Source organism: Mus musculus, chromosome 2 (genome assembly GCF_000001635.26).
Source record: "Mus musculus strain C57BL/6J chromosome 2, GRCm38.p6 C57BL/6J".
NCBI classification, from domain to species: Eukaryota; Metazoa; Chordata; class Mammalia; order Rodentia; family Muridae; genus Mus; species Mus musculus.
This window is the reverse complement of record NC_000068.7, coordinates 68,655,674-68,675,041: the sequence shown is the minus strand read 5'-3', so window position 1 is coordinate 68,675,041 and position 19,368 is coordinate 68,655,674. Positions and strand designations below refer to the sequence as shown.

General features: G+C 38.1%; 1 protein-coding gene across 5 annotated transcripts in view; it reads right to left on the bottom strand.

The window, feature by feature from the left end:
• 4932414N04Rik (RIKEN cDNA 4932414N04 gene) overlaps positions 1–18,251 on the bottom strand; it is a 91,742-nt gene extending 73,491 nt beyond the window's left edge. Inside the window, exons 1-8 of one of the 5 annotated variants that reach the window (XM_006500335.3) lie at positions 18,194–18,251; positions 17,529–17,628; positions 15,103–15,173; positions 12,507–12,603; positions 10,804–10,838; positions 10,641–10,713; positions 8,834–8,907; positions 7,365–7,458 (exon numbers count right to left, since the gene is read on the bottom strand). In XM_006500335.3, coding sequence (XP_006500398.1) covers positions 7,365–7,458; positions 8,834–8,907; positions 10,641–10,713; positions 10,804–10,838; positions 12,507–12,603; positions 15,103–15,173; positions 17,529–17,535 — 451 coding nt within the window. In that variant the 5' untranslated portion in view covers positions 17,536–17,628; positions 18,194–18,251. Of the gene's footprint in view, positions 1–7,364; positions 7,459–8,833; positions 8,908–10,640; positions 10,714–10,803; positions 10,839–12,506; positions 12,604–15,102; positions 15,174–17,007; positions 17,159–17,528; positions 17,629–18,193 lie in introns of those variants that run through there. The other 4 variants (XM_017319307.2, NM_183113.3, XM_006500336.2 and 1 more) reach the window with 4 other exon arrangements.
• Positions 18,252–19,368: the final 1,117 nt, after the last annotated feature.

Genomic DNA, 19,368 nt, shown 5'->3' with positions numbered 1-19,368 from the left:
GAAGATGAAGGCCCAAAACAGGATCTTTCCCAGAAGCTGTGTTGCTTTGGCCAGGAAGGTGGCCGGTTGTCTGGAGCCGAAAATGGCGCCACCTCAGAAGCTCTGTGGCTCTCGCCTGTCCCAGAAACGGCTGGCCTCTGTATTCCCCACCGTCACCCGTGCAGCCTGCCCTTTGCGAGTCCCGGAGCCAAGGAGGCTCCCGCCGGGGCCTGAGGCAGAAACCTCTCAGGCTGGGCGGTCCCCTGTGCTCTCACCAGGAAGGTGGCCGGTTGTCTGGAGCCGAAGATGGTGCTGCCTCAGAAGCTCTGTGGCTCTTGCCTGTCCCAGAAAAGGCTGGCCTCTGTATTCCACCCCCTCACCCATGCAGCCTGCCTTCCGAGGAGTCCCGGAGCCAAGGAGGCTCCCGCTGGTGCCTGAGGCAGAAACCTCTTGGTCCGGGCGGACCCCTGTGCTCTCACCAGGAAGGTGGCCGGTTGTCTGGAGCCGAAGATGGCGCAGCCTCTAGGTCCTGTTTATATATCCAGTCTGTTAATCTATGTCTTTTTGGAGGAATTGAGTCCATTGAGGTTAAGAGATATTAAGGAAAAGTGATTGTTACTCCCTGTTATTTTGTTGTTAGAAGTGGAATTTTGTTTGTGTGGTTATCTTCTTTGGGGCTTGTTGAAAGATTACTTTCTTGCTTTTTCTAGGGTGTAGTTTCCCTCCTTTTGTTGGAGTTTTCCATCTATTATCCTTTATAGGGCTGGATTTATGTATTTATTGTGTAAATTTGGTTTTGTCATGGAATATCTTGGTTTCTCCTGCCATGGTAATTGAGAGATTTGCTGGGTCTAGTAACCTGGGCTGGCATTTGTGTTCTCTTAGCGCCTGTATGACATCTGCCCAGGATCTTCTAGCTTTCTTTTTTTTTTTTTAATTTTTAAAAAATTTTTTTTAATTAGGTATTTTCTTCATTTACATTTCAAATGCTATTCCAAAAGTCCCCCCCACACCCCCCCACTCCCCTACCCACCCACTTCCACTTCTTGGCCCTGGCATTCCCCCATACTGAGGCATATAAACTTTACAAGACCAAGGGGCCTCTCTTCCCAATGATGGCTGACTAGGCCATCTTCTGATACATATGCAGCTAGAGACACGAGCGCCAGGGGTACTGGTTAGTTCATATTGTTCTTCCACCTATAGGGTTGCAGATCCCTTTAGCTCCCTGGGTACTTTCTCTAGCTCCTCCATTGGGGACCCTGTGATCCATCCAATAGCTGGCTGTGAGCATCCACTTCTGTGTTTGCCAGGTACTGGCATAGTCTCACAAGAGACAGCTATATCAGGGTCCTTTCAGCAAAATCTTGCTGGTGTATGCAATGGTGTCAGCATTTGGAGGCTGATTATGGGATGGATCCCTGGGTATTGCAGTCTCTAGATGGTCCATCCTTTCATCTCAGCTCCAAACTTTTTCTCTGTAACTTCTTCCATGGGTGTTTTGTTCCCAATTCTAAGAAGGGGCAAAGTGTCCACACTTTGGTCTTCGTTCCTCTTCAGTTTTATGTGTTTTGCAAAATATCTTGGGTATTCTAAGTTTCTGGGCTAATATCCACTTATCAGTGAGTACATATCATTTGAGTTCTTTTGTGATTGTGTTACCTCACTCAGGATGATGCCCTATAGGTTCATCCATTTGCCTAGGAATATCATAAATTCATTCATTTTAATAGCTGAGTAGTACTCCATTGTGTAAATGTACCACATTTTTTTTTTATCCATTCCTCTGTTGAGGGGCATCTGGGTTCTTTCCAGCTTCTGTCTATTATAAATAAGGCTGCTATGAACATAGTGGAGCATGTGTCCTTCTTACCGGTTGGAACATCTTCTGGATAAATTCCCTGGAGAGGTATTGCAGTATCCTCTGGTAATATTATGTCCAATTTTCTGAGGAATTGCCAGACTGATTTCCAGCGTGGTTGTACAAGCTTGCAATCCCACCAACAATGGAGGAGTGTTCCTCTTTCTCCACATCCTTGCCAGTATCTGCTGTCACCTGAATTTTTTATCTTAGCCATTCTGACTGGTGTGAGGTGGAATCATGGTCACTTGGTCTTTGACAAGGGAGCTAAAACCATCCAGTGGAAAAAAGACAGCATTTTCAACAAATGGTGCTGGCACAACTGGCGATTATCATGTAGAAGAATGGGAACTGATCCATTCCTATCTCCTTGTACTAAGGTCAGATCTAAGTGGATCAAGTAACTCCACATAAAAGCAGAGACAGTGAAACTTATAGAGGAGGAAGTGGGGAAAAGCGTCAAAGATATGGGCACAGGGAAAACATTCCTGAATAGAACAGCAATGGCTTGTGCTGTAAGATCGAGAATCGACAAATGGGACCTCATAAAATTACAAAGCTACTGTATGGCAAAAGACACCGTCAATAAGACAAAAAGGCCACTAACAGATTGGGAAAGGATCTTTACCAATCCTAAATAAGATAGGGGACTAATATCCAATATATATAAAGAACTCTTCTAGCTTTTATAGTCTGGTGAGAAGTCTGGTGTAATTCTGATAGGTTTGACTTTATATGTTACTTGATCATTTTCTCTTACTGCTTTTAATATTTTTCTTTGTTTTGTGCATTTGGTGTTCTGATTATTATGTGATGGGTGGAATTTCTTTTCTGGTCCAGTCTATTTGGAGTTCTGTAGGCTTCTTGTATGTTCATAGGCATTTCTTTCTTTGGGTTAGGGAAGTTTTCTATTATAATTTTGTTGAAGATATTTACTGGCTCTTTAAATGGGAATCTTCACTCTCTTCTATATGTTTGGTCTTCTCATGTTGTCCTGTATTTCCTGGATGTTTTGGGTTAGGAGCTTTTTTCATTTTGCATTTTCTTTGATTGTTGTGTCAATGTTTTCTATGGTATCTTCTGTACCTGAGATTCTCTCTTCCATCTCTTGTATTCTGTTGGTGATGCTTGCATCTATGTTTCCTGGCCTCTTTCCTAGATTTTCTAACTCCCAGGTTGTCTCCCTTTGTGATTTATTGCTTCTATTTCCATTTTCAAATTATGGATGGTTTTGTTCATTTCCTTCACCTGTTTGTGTTTTCTTATAATTCTTTAAGGGATTCTTGTGTTTCCTCTTTAAGGGCTTCTAGCTGTTTACCTGTGTTCTCCTGTATTTCTTTAAGGGAGTTACTTATGTCCTTAAAGTCCTCTATCATCATCATTAGAAGTGATTTTTAGATCCGAATCTTGCTTTTCAAGTGTGATGTATGTATCCAGGACTTGCTATGGTGGGAGAATTGAATTCAGATGATTTGAAGTAACCTTGGTTTCTGTTGCTTATGTTCTTATGCTTTCCTCCTGCCATCTGGTTGTCTCTAGTGCTACCTGCCCTCAGTATATCTGACTGGAGCCTGTCCTTCCTGTGATCCTCAGAGTTCAGCTGTGTCTGTGATCCTGTGATTCTGGTTGTGTCACAGCTCCTGGGAGTCAAGCTGCCTCTGGGACAGAGATTCTGGTGTGACCAAGCTCCTGTAAGCCTGTGATCCAGTGATCCTGTGTGTGTTAGAGCACCTGAGAATGGAACTTCCTCTGGGTGTTGTGGGACTAGCTGCAGAGTTCTTACTCAAGGTCTGCTCAGGGCACCGGCTCAGAATAGAAGGAACCTGTGCCACTGGCTGGGCAGAGTTCCTGGGTGCCTGGGTCCTGCTGGTCACAACATCAAGATTTTAAGTGTGTTATAGTCATACTTGCACTAAATGTAGATCAATAAAATGTGGTTCAAGAAAGACTGATAGTTTAGAATAGCAATAAATAATAGAGGATGATTTTATTTAGATGAAAGTTCAAAATAAATGATGCACATGTGATGTAGAGAATGCTTCATATTCATGAGCCTGGAGCCAATTAATGTGTATGGTATATAAATGTGAGTATAATGTGAATGGTTTATAAATGAATGTACAAGTCTTGATTACAGAAGCCTATACCCTGCTTATTATATTTTAAAAATGAGTCAAAATATGGCTCAAAATAAAGTGGACAATGTAATAAAATTCACTGTGCTTGGTAGATGTGTTTCACATGCTCTGTATTAATCCAGGAATTTAATTTCAATGCCCACCTTCTAATGTACTAGAAGTTTGGTACGTAGAAAAAGGCCAGTTGGGCGTATAAGTAAGAATCATTTGTTAAACACAAATATTGTATGCAAAGACCCTGTTTATAATGCTCAAACAGAAAGAGTAGCAAGTGGAGGAGAAGGAAGGACTGCAGCAGAAGAAGAGGAAAAATCTGGGCAAAATGAAAACCTATAAGCAGCAGAAGGGGGAGGGAGAGTTCAGAAACAACTCTATAGGCAAGTGATTTGGATTGATGTTTTACAGTCTCATCTATAGCACATACTTTATAATCATACACTAATTACACAGAGAAAGACAAAGAAAGGATGATTTTTTTTAGTAAGAAAGGATCACGTTTCAGATTATTTCACAGTATGTTTTATTTTAAATTATTATATCATGTCATATGAACTGTTGTGATGAACCCTATTCTGTACATTACAGCTACTAAACTCAATAGGAAACTAAATAGAATAAATGTTTAGTAAAGACAACTACTGTCACAAGGTGGAGTCCCGGACGAGACCCTGGAGTCTACAGGAAACATTTCACATTCAAGCCACATCACCCTACTTAAAGTTTGTTTTTCTAACTGAAAAATATGCTTCTTGCAAAAATAAAAGAGAATTCCCTTCTCAGTGAGAAAAAAAAAATACTATATAAGTGATAAAAAAAAAAGTTTGTTGTTCCGTGGACTCCACTATTCTCCCATTATTCATTGTTACTTCATTTGTGCATTTCATTATGCCTAACGGCCATGAAGATATTACCACACCTTAAGTACATTGAACAATGCAGCTGCATTGACATTGAAAAGGGATCAGATATAATCTCTCTCTCTCTCCTCTCTCTCTCTCTCTGGTTTTTCGAGACAGGGTTTCTCTGTGTAGCCCTGGTTGTCCTGGAACTCACTCTGTAGACCAGGATGGCCTCGAACTCAGAAATCCGCCTGCCTCTGCCTCCCAAGTGCTGGGATTAAAGGCATGAGCCACCACTGCCAGGCTCTAGACTTATTTTATAGCACACATTTTATAATTTATAGTTACACACACCAACACATAGTTATTTTAAAATATTTATTTGTTTATTATTTATTTGTGTGTGTGTGTGTGTGTGTGTGTGTTTGCCTGCCTGCCTGCCTATATGTCTGTCTGTCTGTCTGTGGAGATTTGAAGAAAATTTAAGAGTCATTTTCTCATGTGACCTTGTGGGATCCAGGAATGAACTTAGGTCGTTAGGTCTGTGCATATTCTTCTCTACCCAATGAGCCTTCTCACTGGTTCAGGCTGAATTTTGAAGAGAAAATGATTACATTTGTCTGACTATGTTACATTCGATCATATTATGCTGTAGTATTTATATCCTGTCATATGATCTGTAGCAACAGGACAGACTATGACAGCAGAGACTAATTGCACTGACAAACTAAATAGAAGAATCGGGAGAAATAAAAGGCACAGCCTCCTTTTGTAAGCCTTGTATAATTATCGAGCTGTTTAGGATAGGTCTGAATTGCCAAGATCAGGTCAACCTTGGTCTCAACTTCTGGTTGTATTGGAAAATGCAAGAAGTTCAATTCTTTCCACCTTCCCAATAATTATTTGCCAGCTTTGGGAAAGACACACACATTAATCAAAATAGGAGACACTCACTGGTGCAGAATTTTCAAGGTGAACTGAGAAATGTGGAGTCATACATTTAGAAATACCAACATATATACCCAGAGGCTGTGTGTGTGTGTGTGTGTGTGTGTGTGTGTGTGTGTGCATGCATGTGTGTGTACACTGGATAACAATAAATAAAAGAAGAGGCCATTAATTTGAAAGGCAACAATGGGTGATAAATAGGAGGGCTTAAAGGAGAAAACCAATTTCTGTTTTTATATGTACTCTATAATTTTCCCATCATTCATTTTCCCATCTCAAAATCTATTTTCTTCATTCTTTCTATTTTATATGAGTTTCATAAATTATACTGACCACATCATTCTCCCTAGGTTTAACATAGTATCTAAGAATTATAAAATTAGAATTATAGGAGTAGTGAATATTGTAGAGACTTTTCTTCTTGCAATAAGAAACTAAACCTTTTTACTCTTCATCTCATTTGAATTTTGCTGTGTCTCAAAAACATGAACAGAACCAAAACAATATTTATTTTTTCTCTAGGTTCTTCTAAGCCTCAAACAATGATCTAACAGATCTTTTCAAAGTTCACTTGATAACTACTCCTCAAACAATGCTTGATTGACCAGAACCTTTGGATAACTCATGGACAAATTCAGCATCTTGGAGTTGCTCACTCTCAGTGCCAGCTCTGTCATGGTCTTCAGCAGTTATCTATCAAAGGTAAGAGTCAGTGACTGTGCTGGCTAGGTTCTGCCAACTTGATGCAAAGCTAGACATATATAGGAAGAGAGAGTGTTACAATTGGCATTTCTGTGGGCTATTGTCTTGATTAATGATTGATGTGGTAGAGCCCAGCCCACTGTGGGCAGTGCCTCCTCTGGGCATGTACTTGTGGTGTGTATAGGAAAGCAGGCTGAGTAAGCCAGTAAGCAGCATTTCTCACTGCCCCCATTCCTGCCTCCAGGTTCCTGTTCTGCTTGAGGTCTTGCTCGGCAGTCCCTCAGTGGTGGACTGTTACCTCAGAGATAAAATGGTCTCTTTTCTCTCCAAGTTGCCTTTCAGTCTGAGGTTGCTTCAGCCATGGCACAGAGCACTAACCACTATGTGATTGTTGTGAGTTACCAGAAATGCCCATGTTGTATCTGATCATAGTATTTTATCATGGCACGACAAACCATAAGATAGTGGCTGATAGAGATGGCTGCCTAGTCTATTGGCTCAATTTTCTGTTTCAGATTAGTACTCTATCTCTCATCCTTATGTTTACCACATTCAAACCACAGAAGAAATTACACATTTCCAAATGTATTTTTGGACTTCCATGGTGTACTTGACCATCTCAAAACTCACCTACTCTTTTTCTTCTCTCCTGTTTTTCTCATCTGGTTAGGTATTATACTACACTGAGTAGTAACCAATGTTGGACATCAATTAGTATCTCAGCTTCTTTAACAGCTTGTTCAGTTACGTTGGCAGAAACTGTTTCTACATGGCTTATCTGAAGCTTAACTTGCTATGTGAGAAATAGGGAAGTGTATTTGAATAGTAGACTAATCCAACCTTCCTAACTTGTATAACTACTCACCCTAAGAACTTGACATAAACCACGTGAGTTACCTTTAACTTCTGTATTTGTGGTAGTTCCTGGTCTTTCATCCATAGTCTTAGCTAAATGAACCACATCATCCAGTGAAAAAGTCTCAGAGGTAGTCTGTTAAAATTAAAATAAAAATGAGCTGCAAAAATATTTTTCTTATAAAGAGTATCTGAATGCCTCACTCCAAAAGCAATTGAACTGAAATTAAGGGCAACATGTATGGGAAGCCATGCCATTCAGACTGAAAGCCACTCATTCCTCTCACGGGGAGCAACACACACAGAAAATCTGAAACATTTTCTAGGAATCAGAATAGCTATCAAGTATGTGTCAATGAGCAAAGATAAATTAGGATAATTTGTTAATTTGATATGAGAGATTATATCAAATGCATAACTAATATCTTTAACCTATAAAAATATATTCCAAGTGTTATTTGTAACTTTTTGATAGTAAGATCGCCACCACAATGCCTGAAACTTCCATCTGGAATGAAGCAATACAAAACAAATGCTTTTAGTTTCCTGAAGATTCCGCAACCAACACAAGTAATTACAGGCACCAAGTGTTTTTATTGTGAAAATGCAAAAAGTGCGCATGTTCATTTATTTGCTCAAGGTCAAGTACTGTTTCTATCTTAGTGTTGTCATAGAATAATGATAATAATAATTAAAATGTAATAACATAAAGCTCTTCATTGCACCTGATTTCAATTTTACTCTCATGTTATAGACTGAGGAACTGATGACAAGGTGTCACACACAATAGGAACACTGGTGTGGCGTGGTGTCACAGTCTAGTCTTTTCTTAACAAGTATAAGCCAATAAGTTCATCAAATGTTTAATACTTATTGTGCAAAACCTGAAAGGCCCTATGTGCTTAGAGGCATCTGCTGGAGCTTTCTTACATGCAGCCAATAAAATTAAGCAGCAGTAGTAACAATAAACAGATGGAATCAAACAGAAAGCATTGTGTCCATTGTCAATAAAGAAGATGCATTGGAATGCCAAACTCCATTCCCAAAGAAAAGAAAGGTATTTCTAAAAGGTAGACTAGAAATGATCTCTTACAAGGAGAACTGAGGCAAAAGGTACTTAGAAGTATTAAATCATTTCAAGCATAGATACTGACATGAAGAGACTGCCGGATATGGGACAACTAGGGCATTTTAGGAGATGTGCTGATTTGCTTATTTCTGAGGTTGTTTTAAGTTTAACAAGTTACTATTTTATAGAGCTAACACATGAAGTTTCAAATGATTTTCACAGGAATAGTGAACAACAAAATTAAGACCAGATTTCAATTTGAAGACATAAGTACCCCAAGAATGTTTTTAAAATAATAAGATGGTAAAATATATTTTAAATAAAGAGCATAGTTGTGACTGATTGTTCTGATAGTTTGGTATGTAATTGTTTCTGTCCTTTTTATGTTCTTAACAAAGCAAAGCAGTATTGAATGAGACTCATCAATGTAATATTGACATACCCACGACTGGAGACTTTGATGGCTCCCGTGCCTTTTGAGCTCTTCCACTGCCCTTTCTTCATTTCCTAATTCTTCTGACAGATGAATACATTTAGTTAGCATTAACTATAATATAGTAGTAATAAATAAATTGAGGGTATCGCAAAGGAATAAGTTGAACATTTGAACATAGTTATAATGATTCTAAATTTTCATTTCTTCTCAAGCGATTATTTTAAGGGATCTTACTATTTAGTTGAATGTATAAAATATTGTGAGGCACACATGCTCATGCAAACGTAAATACATCACTTGGTCAGACATTAGACACTGTGAGGTAAAGAGAACTCAGTAATTTCAAACATTTACCCACAAATGAACCGGGAAACTTGAACTCTAGACACAAAACTGGAAAATACCATTAAGTGTTCAAATTCACAGTGTACATCATTCTCAACTTCATATTAGAAATATTACTATTTTTATGTATTATATAGAGAAAGATGCAAACATATCAAAAGTGTTTTGTCTACTTACTTAACATTCTTGTTTCTACTTTTTAAAATCCAATCAGTTGAGGGAAGTCTTAACTATCTAAATTGATTTCTAAAAATTAGTTATCTCTAAAATGGGATCCTTCATAACTTTTATGTGGTTTCTATTATGCTTAAACAATTAAATCATTCTACATGTGTATATCATTTGGTAACAGATTGGAAGGAACAACATATTTTTATCATGTTTGTGAAATAAGATATTATTCTCTTGTTCAATAATTACTGATTGAAGTACTGATAAATGCTAGGTAGGAATTGGAAATTCTACCCTGTCAATGTTAAAGTCACCAACAGATTTCCCCCTGGTATGCCTGCCTTGAGGCACAATAGTACGGTCAGGTGCACAGAGGCCTGGGAATAATAAAAACACAAGAGAAGAAATGGGCATGAGTTATATTTACCTTAAAATAGATGTACTGGTGAGGAACAGACCTCAGCAGCATAGCAATGTGAGTGGAAAGTGGGTACAGATGAAAACGTGATGGTGGAGAGGCCAGCCAGATTCTGGTTATTAAAACAACTCTAGTGCACTTTTGTGTAATGTGTTTGAGGTGTCTCATTGTGAGACTTGCCCTTGACACAGATCAGTGCTGTGCATGGGGAAAGCACACCAGCAGAACAAGCACATGTATCAGAGGATGCCCTCATTGAAGGTAAGAGGTGAAAATATGAGACTCAGACCTGAGCTAGGAAATGTGCCAAAAATTGTTCATGGCATGAACTCATCTTTTAATAGTTATACTAAATCACATGATCTATGAAAATGGACCTATATCTGAGATTCATCACAAACACACTGAATGCCACGGTGAATGTAGATTTCCAATGGCTTGTGATTTCCAGGAGAGATGAACATGCATCTTCACTCTTGGCAAATTACTGTAGCCTTCCAGACAGGCCTGGATCTTATAGGCCAGGCGAATCACAAAACATGGTTATGTTCAATGATGTCCACTTTTCTGATAATTAGTTATTAGCTTTGGAAAAGGTGCAAATGTCAGTCACAAAACACTGGGAGTTATAGAACAGGTCAAGGATTTTCAGTGACAACTGTACTTAGGAAGCCAAACATACGGACTCACGTTTTAAAAATCTTGCTTCTAATATTTGTGTACACTTTGTAGTTCTTATGCCAATGCCAAGAAGGACATTTGAGTTATCAACAAATTATTTCCTTAGATTTGGGGTCGTAACAATGGAAGAGTCAGAACATGGCAAATAAACCCACGTTTCACACCACTGCTTCCCACAGTATTGACATTGTAAATTACCTGATTCACTTGTGCTTGCATGCATGCCTACCACTGCTGTGTATTCAAATGCGCTTCCCCTCTGAATGGTAGACTGTACAGATGTTGGGAGAAGAAATTTAATGGTTATTTTTCACTTCATAAAACATGAAGTTAACCATATCAAGAACTATGCAACACGTACTTCCTTGAATTGAGGAGGATATTCCTTCGGAGAGCCTAAAAACACGAAGAAAAATAGAGTCAGCTACGCAAAAATCAGGCAAAGTAATCCATTGATAGTCCAGTAGTTAGGAGAGTGAATCTTTCCAAGTGGGTAACTTGGAAAATTGTGATCTAGAGTTTGGTTTGTGGAGATAATTGTTTGCCTTTCTTTCTGTTTTAGTTTGTGATAGGATTAAAATTGAGAAAAATAAAGATGAATTCTTAGGTAAGCTTAAAGGTAGGATCTTTTCAGAGTTGGGCAAGTCTAATGAACATCACTTAGGAAAATGCAAAAACAGCACGCTGGACATGCTGAGTGGTAAAGAGCGGTGTGATTTCACTCTTAACAATCCTTTTGACTCTATAATAAATTTGATATTTAAGAATTATAGGGAGAATTGAAATGATCTGACTCCTGAAAACTAGCATTCCATTCTGCTTCTCAAAGCCTGCAGCTACTGGGTGAGCTTTGAGATTAAATATAATTGCAGAGAATCTTTCTGAAAGACATTTTCTTAGGCTTCTTCACCAAGAATTCTAAATTTAACCTACATCTCCCTCTTTTTATGTAGAGAGCAATTCATTTTCAGCAATTTATCACTACAATTATAGTCTTATTTTATTCATTTATTTACACTCACACACACACACTGCAGCATTCATCTCTATTTAGAAGTGCACGTATATCATACAATCATAAATATAGATCTATTTGATAACACAGAGTATTAGTATCCTGGTTCCAATAGGTGCCTACATTTTTATCATTTGTTATTATCTATCTCTTTGCAACTTCTATGTTCCCTTCAAACTAGGTAGAAACAAATCAATATTTATCCTTGTCATGTCTATCAAAGTACTAAGCAGTAAGACACTGTATAACTTTGATAACGACTGACAGTATGGTTGGTAGAGTAGTAGCTTATTTTATCCAAGGATAAATCTGGAGTCTTAAAGCTACTGAGTATGGCCAGCATATCATGATGCCTGAGAGGAAAAGAAAAAATGAGGGTAAAAACAAACAAACAAAAAGGAACATCTGGCTCTATTGATTCACTTTCTCCATCACAGCCCAATTTTCCAGAGAATAAGAGCTTTTTCAGAAAGTACCAAGAGGTGGGAATCAATGATCCCAGGGGATATGATTTAGATTCATTATTTTAAAAAATTAATTATTTGATCATCTCACATATTGTATTTTGATCATATTCATTTCTCATCTCTTATATTTTTCCAGGTCTACTCCCTTCACTGGCTACCCAACTCTTTGTCCCCCCCAAAAAACCTTATCATAACCAAATTTGTGACCCAAATATTCTTGGGTGTGTGGCTACATATCACCTTCTCACTACACACGCTCCTTCCCTGGATTCCTGTGAGTCCTGTAATTCCTGTTCTCCATCCATAACTCTGTCCTCATTGGTAGCTTGCCTCCTCTGCATTGCATTTTGATTAAATACCCCTTAGATCTTACAATGCCTTGTAATTTATTGAACAATTCATCTGTTTTACTTACACATTCAGCTAGTGTGTGCAGAAACTATTGGAAATCAATCTTATTACCATTTTACTTCTACTTTAAGTTAATATATAAAACATAATTGCATTTATCCTTTCAAATGTTGCTCCTCCCGATTTAAATAACTATTCTATCTGTGGACATCTCATAAACATAGCTCATACCTTTCATTTCTCCACTTGTAATAGTTTTTCTCCTTTGATTTGCCTGCCCAGGTAAATGACTCACATTGATCTTCTGTAGAAGACACTCAGGCATAAGCTATGAAATTTAACATAAAGAGTGAGCTGCACAAATGTCTTGGAAACTTATAGGAAATAGGAGTTTTCATTTTAAAAGCAAAAAGAAAAGAACTTAAGGAAAGATTTCATATGACTGCATGCTATAGGAAAAGATTTAGCTTATCTATATTAAATCCAGGTTTTATTTCATTGGCATTGATAAAAAAAGGGGAAGGCCTAGAAGGTCACCATAACCACTTTCATAGAAAGATTGGTAGGTGTCAAATACACGATAACCAGGAAAGACACAATTAAGAATATTTATGTTAAAGTTTCAAAACAATATTGCACATATATAAGCACATAGAAGTAATATATCTCATCGGGGAGAAGAATTCTAGCATGCATCTGTATTTTATGAATAAAATCACCAGAGCACACTTATTACACCCTGGGCTTTAATAAATTAAGTCACAAATGAGTACAGTGGGAAAAGCCTTTCACTACCAAGGATCGAGACACATGGCAACCTGGTAGCTTTGCCATAGCAACACACAAAAAACATTTAGTCTCACTTCTTATTCTGATAGAAAATAGTATCATCATCTTAATGTGTGCTTGGTAATGAACAATAAAAAAGGAGGGGGCTTGAAAGATGGCTCACTAATTAAGAGAATTCCTGTTCCTGTAGGACAGGTTCAAGTCCAGGCACTCTCATGATGGCTTCCAGTTGCCCTTAACGCCAATTATTGATGATTTAGACCTCTTTTCTGGCCTCTGCAGGTACTACATACAGGCAAAACATTCAAACACTTAAAATAAAATTAAATCTTTTTAAAATGGGGCTCATAAGGTTGGGAGGGAGATATGGGGGCAATAAAAACCATCAGAATGCCTCATATTGATTAGCATGTCTGTATTGATTGCATTTGCAACAACCTCTGAATATCTATAGATAAGAGCATTACCTGAAGTATAAAAATTTTAATGTGTATTGTACACTAGACAGATAATAATAGCAGTATATATTCACAATCAAACATTTAAATAATCTTACAGAGAATATCAAGTCTAATTATCAAATATCACCCAAACACATAACTACCAATTTTTTTCTGCAAATGCAATATATACAGATACGTGGATCAGTATGAGGCATTCACAATCTTCACACTATAAGTGCAGTGTATAAACACGTTCATAAGATTTGATGGTGTATGTCCTTTAGATGGAGGTAGACTAGAAAGGCACCTTTATATGTGAAAAATAAATGCTTAAAGTGCACACGAAGTGATCTTTTAAATTTTTTTCAAAAACAATTTTTAATTAGATATTTTCCTCATTTCTGCATTTCAAATGCTCTCCCAAAAGGCCCCTATACCTTCCCCCCTCCTGCCCTGCTCCCCAACCCACCCACTCCTGCTTTCTGGCCTTGGCATTTCCCTGTACTTGGGCATATAATCTTCACAAGACCAAGGGCCTCTCCTCCCAGTGATGGCCGACTACGCCATCTTCTGCTCCATATGCAACTAGAGACACAAGCTCTAAGGGTACTGGTTAGTTCATAGTGTTATTCCTCCTATAGGGTTGCAGTCTGATCTTAATAACACAGCAGTTACTTGTTTGAGCCTGAATTCTACATCTAATGGAAGAATAGAAGACATCTATGGCTATTAGAGGTCTGCCACAGAGTCAAAAGGGAGGCAGCTCTATAAAAGTGGGAACATTGTTTTTAATAGCTGAGTAGAATTCCATTGTGTAAATGTACCTTATTTTCTGTATCCATTCCTCTGTTGAGAGACATCTGGGTTCTTTCCAGCTTCTGGCTATTATAAATAAGTCTGCTATGAACATAGGGGAGCATGTGTCCTTATTACAAGTTGGAACTTCTTCTGGGTATATGCCCAGGAGTGGTATAGCTGGGTCCTCAGCTATGTCCAATTTTCTGAGGAACCACCAGACTAATTTCCAGAGTGGTTGTACCAGCAATGGAGGAGTGGCAACTGGCCAGACCCTCAGAGCTCCCGGGGACTGGACCACCAGCCAAAGAGTACACATGGAGGGACCCATGCCTCTGGCCACACTTGTGGAAGAGGATGGCCTTGTTGGACATCAGAGGGAGGAGTGGCCCTTGGGCCTGAGAAGGTTCGATATCCCAGTGTAGGGGAATGCCAGGACTGGAAGGAGGGAGTGGGTGGGTGGATGGTAGAGCACCCTCATAAAGGAAGGGAGTGAGGGTATGAGAGAGGGAGGTTTATGGAGGGGAGACCTGGAAAGGTGATAACATTTGAAATGTAAATAAAGAAAATATCTAATAAAAATTTTAAAAAATAAACAAATAATGGAATAAAAAAAAGAAAAAAGAAAGAAGTGGAAATATTAACAAAATAAAAACTAAATAAGCAAAAAAAATAAATGCTTAATACTGATAAATTACTTTCTAGGATAGTCTAACAAACTAATTTTATTTACTTTTACTAATTAGTTAAAAAAAACACAACTTTGTGAACTAAAGACCTCAGATTAAATATTTCCATACCATTGACTCTGTGCTTTCAACGCTGTTTTCTGTTTTGTGCTCTTCTGTGAATTTCACTTCAGTGCTTGATACTGTTGATAAATGCATGCATTCAAGTACAATAAATTATAGTGAAATAATACGTAAAATGAAAATATATAAAACAAATAAAAATGTTTAAATTTAGTTTAAAAATTGACCTTTTATTCTCCCAACTATTGTTTAAGCCTACTCTTAATTTTTAGTTGAAGATACAACTTTTGAAGACTTTCCTTTTACTATTTATTTATTCATGTGTCTGTATTCATGTTCCAGAATGTGATTGCCTTCATAGATCAAAAGAGGGAGCCAGATCCCCTAATCCTAGACATAAAGGGAATTATGAGCTAATTTATTAAATTCTGGTCCACTGAAAGAGCAGCAAGTGCTATCAACAACTGAGCCATGTCTCCAGCACAGAAGATGTAGTTCTTTTGGAGATACTTGTAATCATGTAAACACACACACACACACACACACACACACACACACACACACAATGTTCTGTAAGTGTAACTTTTTACTGACATTATTTTGCTACATGTTAAACAAACATAATGACTGAAAACTTCATCCACAAATTCAGAGCTGAATATAAATGAAAATGCATCCAAAGAGAATAGTTTATGTTTTCATTGCAGTATTCAACAAACATGCATCTCCTAAAACACACACACACACACACACACATGTATAAACATTTAAAAAAGATAACAAGAAACTTGAAATAGATACTTATAAAGTACCTATATATAAATATATAAAACATCTCCTAGTATATGGTTTTCTCTTTTCAACTTGATACTGGCTTTATAAACCATGCTGAATATTAGACTCTTCCCAATTTAGCAATAGTATCTAGACCTATGTAAGTGGAAAACAAGAATAAATCAGTATCACAGAGAATTAATATGCTGATTCTCATGAGAAACAGTTTTCACTATTTACCTTTTTAAAATTCTTCTGCTGTTTAGAAACATGCTCACAACTCAAATCAATGTTTGCTTTTATTTTTTTCTTTTCTATTTCAAACAATCATGCAAAGTATATTTGCATACATCCTTTTAATTTATTTTTGAGATCTTAATATATTGATTTTTACAACATTCTGCCACACTCTTCTCCCCCCTTTAATTCCTCCCAGTGTACTTCCACTCATTCTCAAATCCATAGCTTATTATTCTTTAATTATATTGTCACATACATATGATGGTCACTCCTGAAGAATGTTCGTTTAACCAATGTCCTTTTAATAATCCAAGGACAGATGGAAAATTCCAGAGCTACTGACTAAACTGTAGTGGCAATCCAATATGGTTCCCAAAAGAGGTTTCAACAAATTTGAGAATCTATGATAACCATGAAATCTCCCATTAAAATCTACTAACCCCCACTTAACCATTTCCATATCTAGGCCTTGTCCCTCACTCTCATGTTCCATACATTAAATCTGCAGAGAAATCACATATTTCCAAATGGATTTATTTAAACTGACCATAATGTACTTGACAAACTCATAGTTCATTCTAATGTTTTTCTTCTCTCCAGTTCTCTTATTTTAGCCTCTCTGAAACTTTGTTGGGAAGTATCCATTGTTGGTTATTACTAATGTATAGCATACCTGCTATGTTACCTTATGAAAATAAAACATAGTTCTGTGTGGTGGGGTACTACAGTACTTAAGGCCTTCCAAATAGTGATGGTAGTAGGAATGGAGACATATGCTCTGCTCCACTGACCCAGTTATGCTTTCAAAGACCACCTGCTTGCTGGTATTTCTAGTGTTATTTAATTCATCTTCTGAAGAAGGGTGTCTTAGTTAGGGTTTTACTGCTGTGAACAGACACCATGACCAAGGCAACTCTTATTTAATTGGGGCTGGCTTACAGGTTCAGTCAGAGGTTCAGTCCATTATCCTCAAAGCAGGAACATGGCAGTATTCAGGCAGGCATGGTGCAGGAGGAGCTGAGAGTTCTATATCTTCATCTGAAGGCTCCTAGCAGAATACTGACTTCCGGACAGCTAGGGTAAGGGTCTTAAAGCCCACACCCACAGTGACATACCTACTCCAACAGGCCACACCTCCTAATAGTGCCACTCCCTGGGCCAGGCATATACAAACCATCACAAAGCTCATTATTTTATACCCTCCCCCACCACATTCCCAGGTGCTGCATTTCATTTTGATACTTCTCAGATAATAACTCACATTTAATCTACTTCATAACTCAGCTACTCCAGTGGCATACAGAACTTTACATTTGTAGAGAGTGGATTGGACATAATTCTTATAACCATTTAACTTGGTTAGTGTTAGAAGGTATGTATGTTGTCTTCTAGTGTACATAGTATTTCCAGATATACATAAGTGATCCTTCAAGTCTCTATACATAAAATAGTGTTCTTACCTTTCATTTCTGTATTTACTACATTTTCTCTTTCTTGACCTGGAATCCCGGTACAACAAACAATGTCCTCATTCAGTGGATAAGGCTCGGGAGTAACCTGCTAAAATAACAGAAATCAATTGCAGAAGAAAGCTATCTGTCTTCAAGATGGTCTGAATATCTCAACGCAGAAGCAGCAAGACTTAGAAATCTGTGAAGTCTATATGTATTTCACATCACTGGTATAGAGAATCTCATACATATTTCTTAAACCAAGTCACACTTTTGGCCTCATATACTACTCACAAGGAAAACCAAATCTGGGAGGCCATCAGAAACATTGTCACAGTTGTCAAGGAAACATCACATGTAGAGATATAATCAAAGCTATTTGTTAATTTTATATGAAATTTATACTACATATACACACACAAAGCCTTCCAATATGAAAATAAATGTCATGGTTCATTTATTATTGTTGTTTCAAAACTACATCAGGTCACAGTGTGTTAAATTCCCGTGTATTACAAAAGGAACTGACATATGAATATTTCCATCTGGGGACATTTTATTAACTAAAACTGAGGAGTTGTTGGATTCTAATATTATTACCACAAAAATTATAAAAACAAAATGTATGTGTTGTAACATATATATATATGTAGGTTAAAGTAGCCTAGACATACATTAAAATAGGATGGCCAGGCGGCGCCATCTTCGGCTCCAAACAATCGGCCACCTTCCTGGTGAGTGCACAGGGATCCGCCAGCCTGAGAGGTTTGTGCCTCAGGCCCCTGCGGCAGCGGGAGTCTCCTTGGCTCCAGGACTCCACGGAGGGCAGGCTGCACGGGTGACTGTGTGGAATACAGAGCCCAGCCGTTTCTGGGACAGGCGAGAGCCAGAGAGTTTCTGAGGAGGCGCCATCTTCGGCTCCAGACAACTGGCCACCTTCCTGGCCAAAGCAGCACAGCTTCTGAGAAAGATCCTGTTTTGGGCCTTCATCTTCGGCCAGGAGGAGGTCCAAACACCAGATAACTGTGCACCTTCCCTGAAAGAGGAGAGCTTGCCTGCAGAGACTGCTCTGAACACTGAAACCCAGAGGAGAGAGCTAGTCTCCCACGTCTGCTAATAGAGGGTAACAAAATCAACAGAGGAACAATCTCTAAACAAAGACAACTATAACAACTAACTCCAGAGATTGCCAGATGGCGAAAGGTAAACGTAAGAATCCTACTAACAGGAACCAAGACCACTCACCATCATCAGAACCCAGCACTCCCACTTCGCCCAGTCCAGGACATCCTAACACACCTGAAAAGGTAGACCTGGATTTAAAAGCATATCTCATGATGATGGTAGAGGACATAAAGAAGGAATTTAATAACTCACTTAAAGAAATACAGGAGAACACTGCTAAAGAGTTACAAGTCCTTAAAGAAAAACAGGAAAACACAACCAAACAGGTAGAAGTCCTTATAGAAAACAGGAAAACACATCCAAACAGGTGATGGAAATGAACAAAACCATACTAGACCTAAAAAGGGAAGGAGACACAATAAAGAAAACCCAAAGTGAGGCAACGCTGGAGATAGAAACCCTAGGAAAGAAAACTGGAACCATAGATGCCAGCATCAGCAACAGAATACAAGAGATGGAAGAGAGAATCTCAGATGCAGAAGATTCCATAGAGAACATTGGCACAACAATCAAAGAAAGTGGAAAATGCAAAAAGATCCTAACTCAAAACATCCAGGAAATCCAGGACACAATGAGAAGACCAAACCTACGGATAATAGGAGTGGATGAGAATGAAGATTTTCAACTCAAAGGACCAGCAAACATCTTCAACAAAATTATTGAA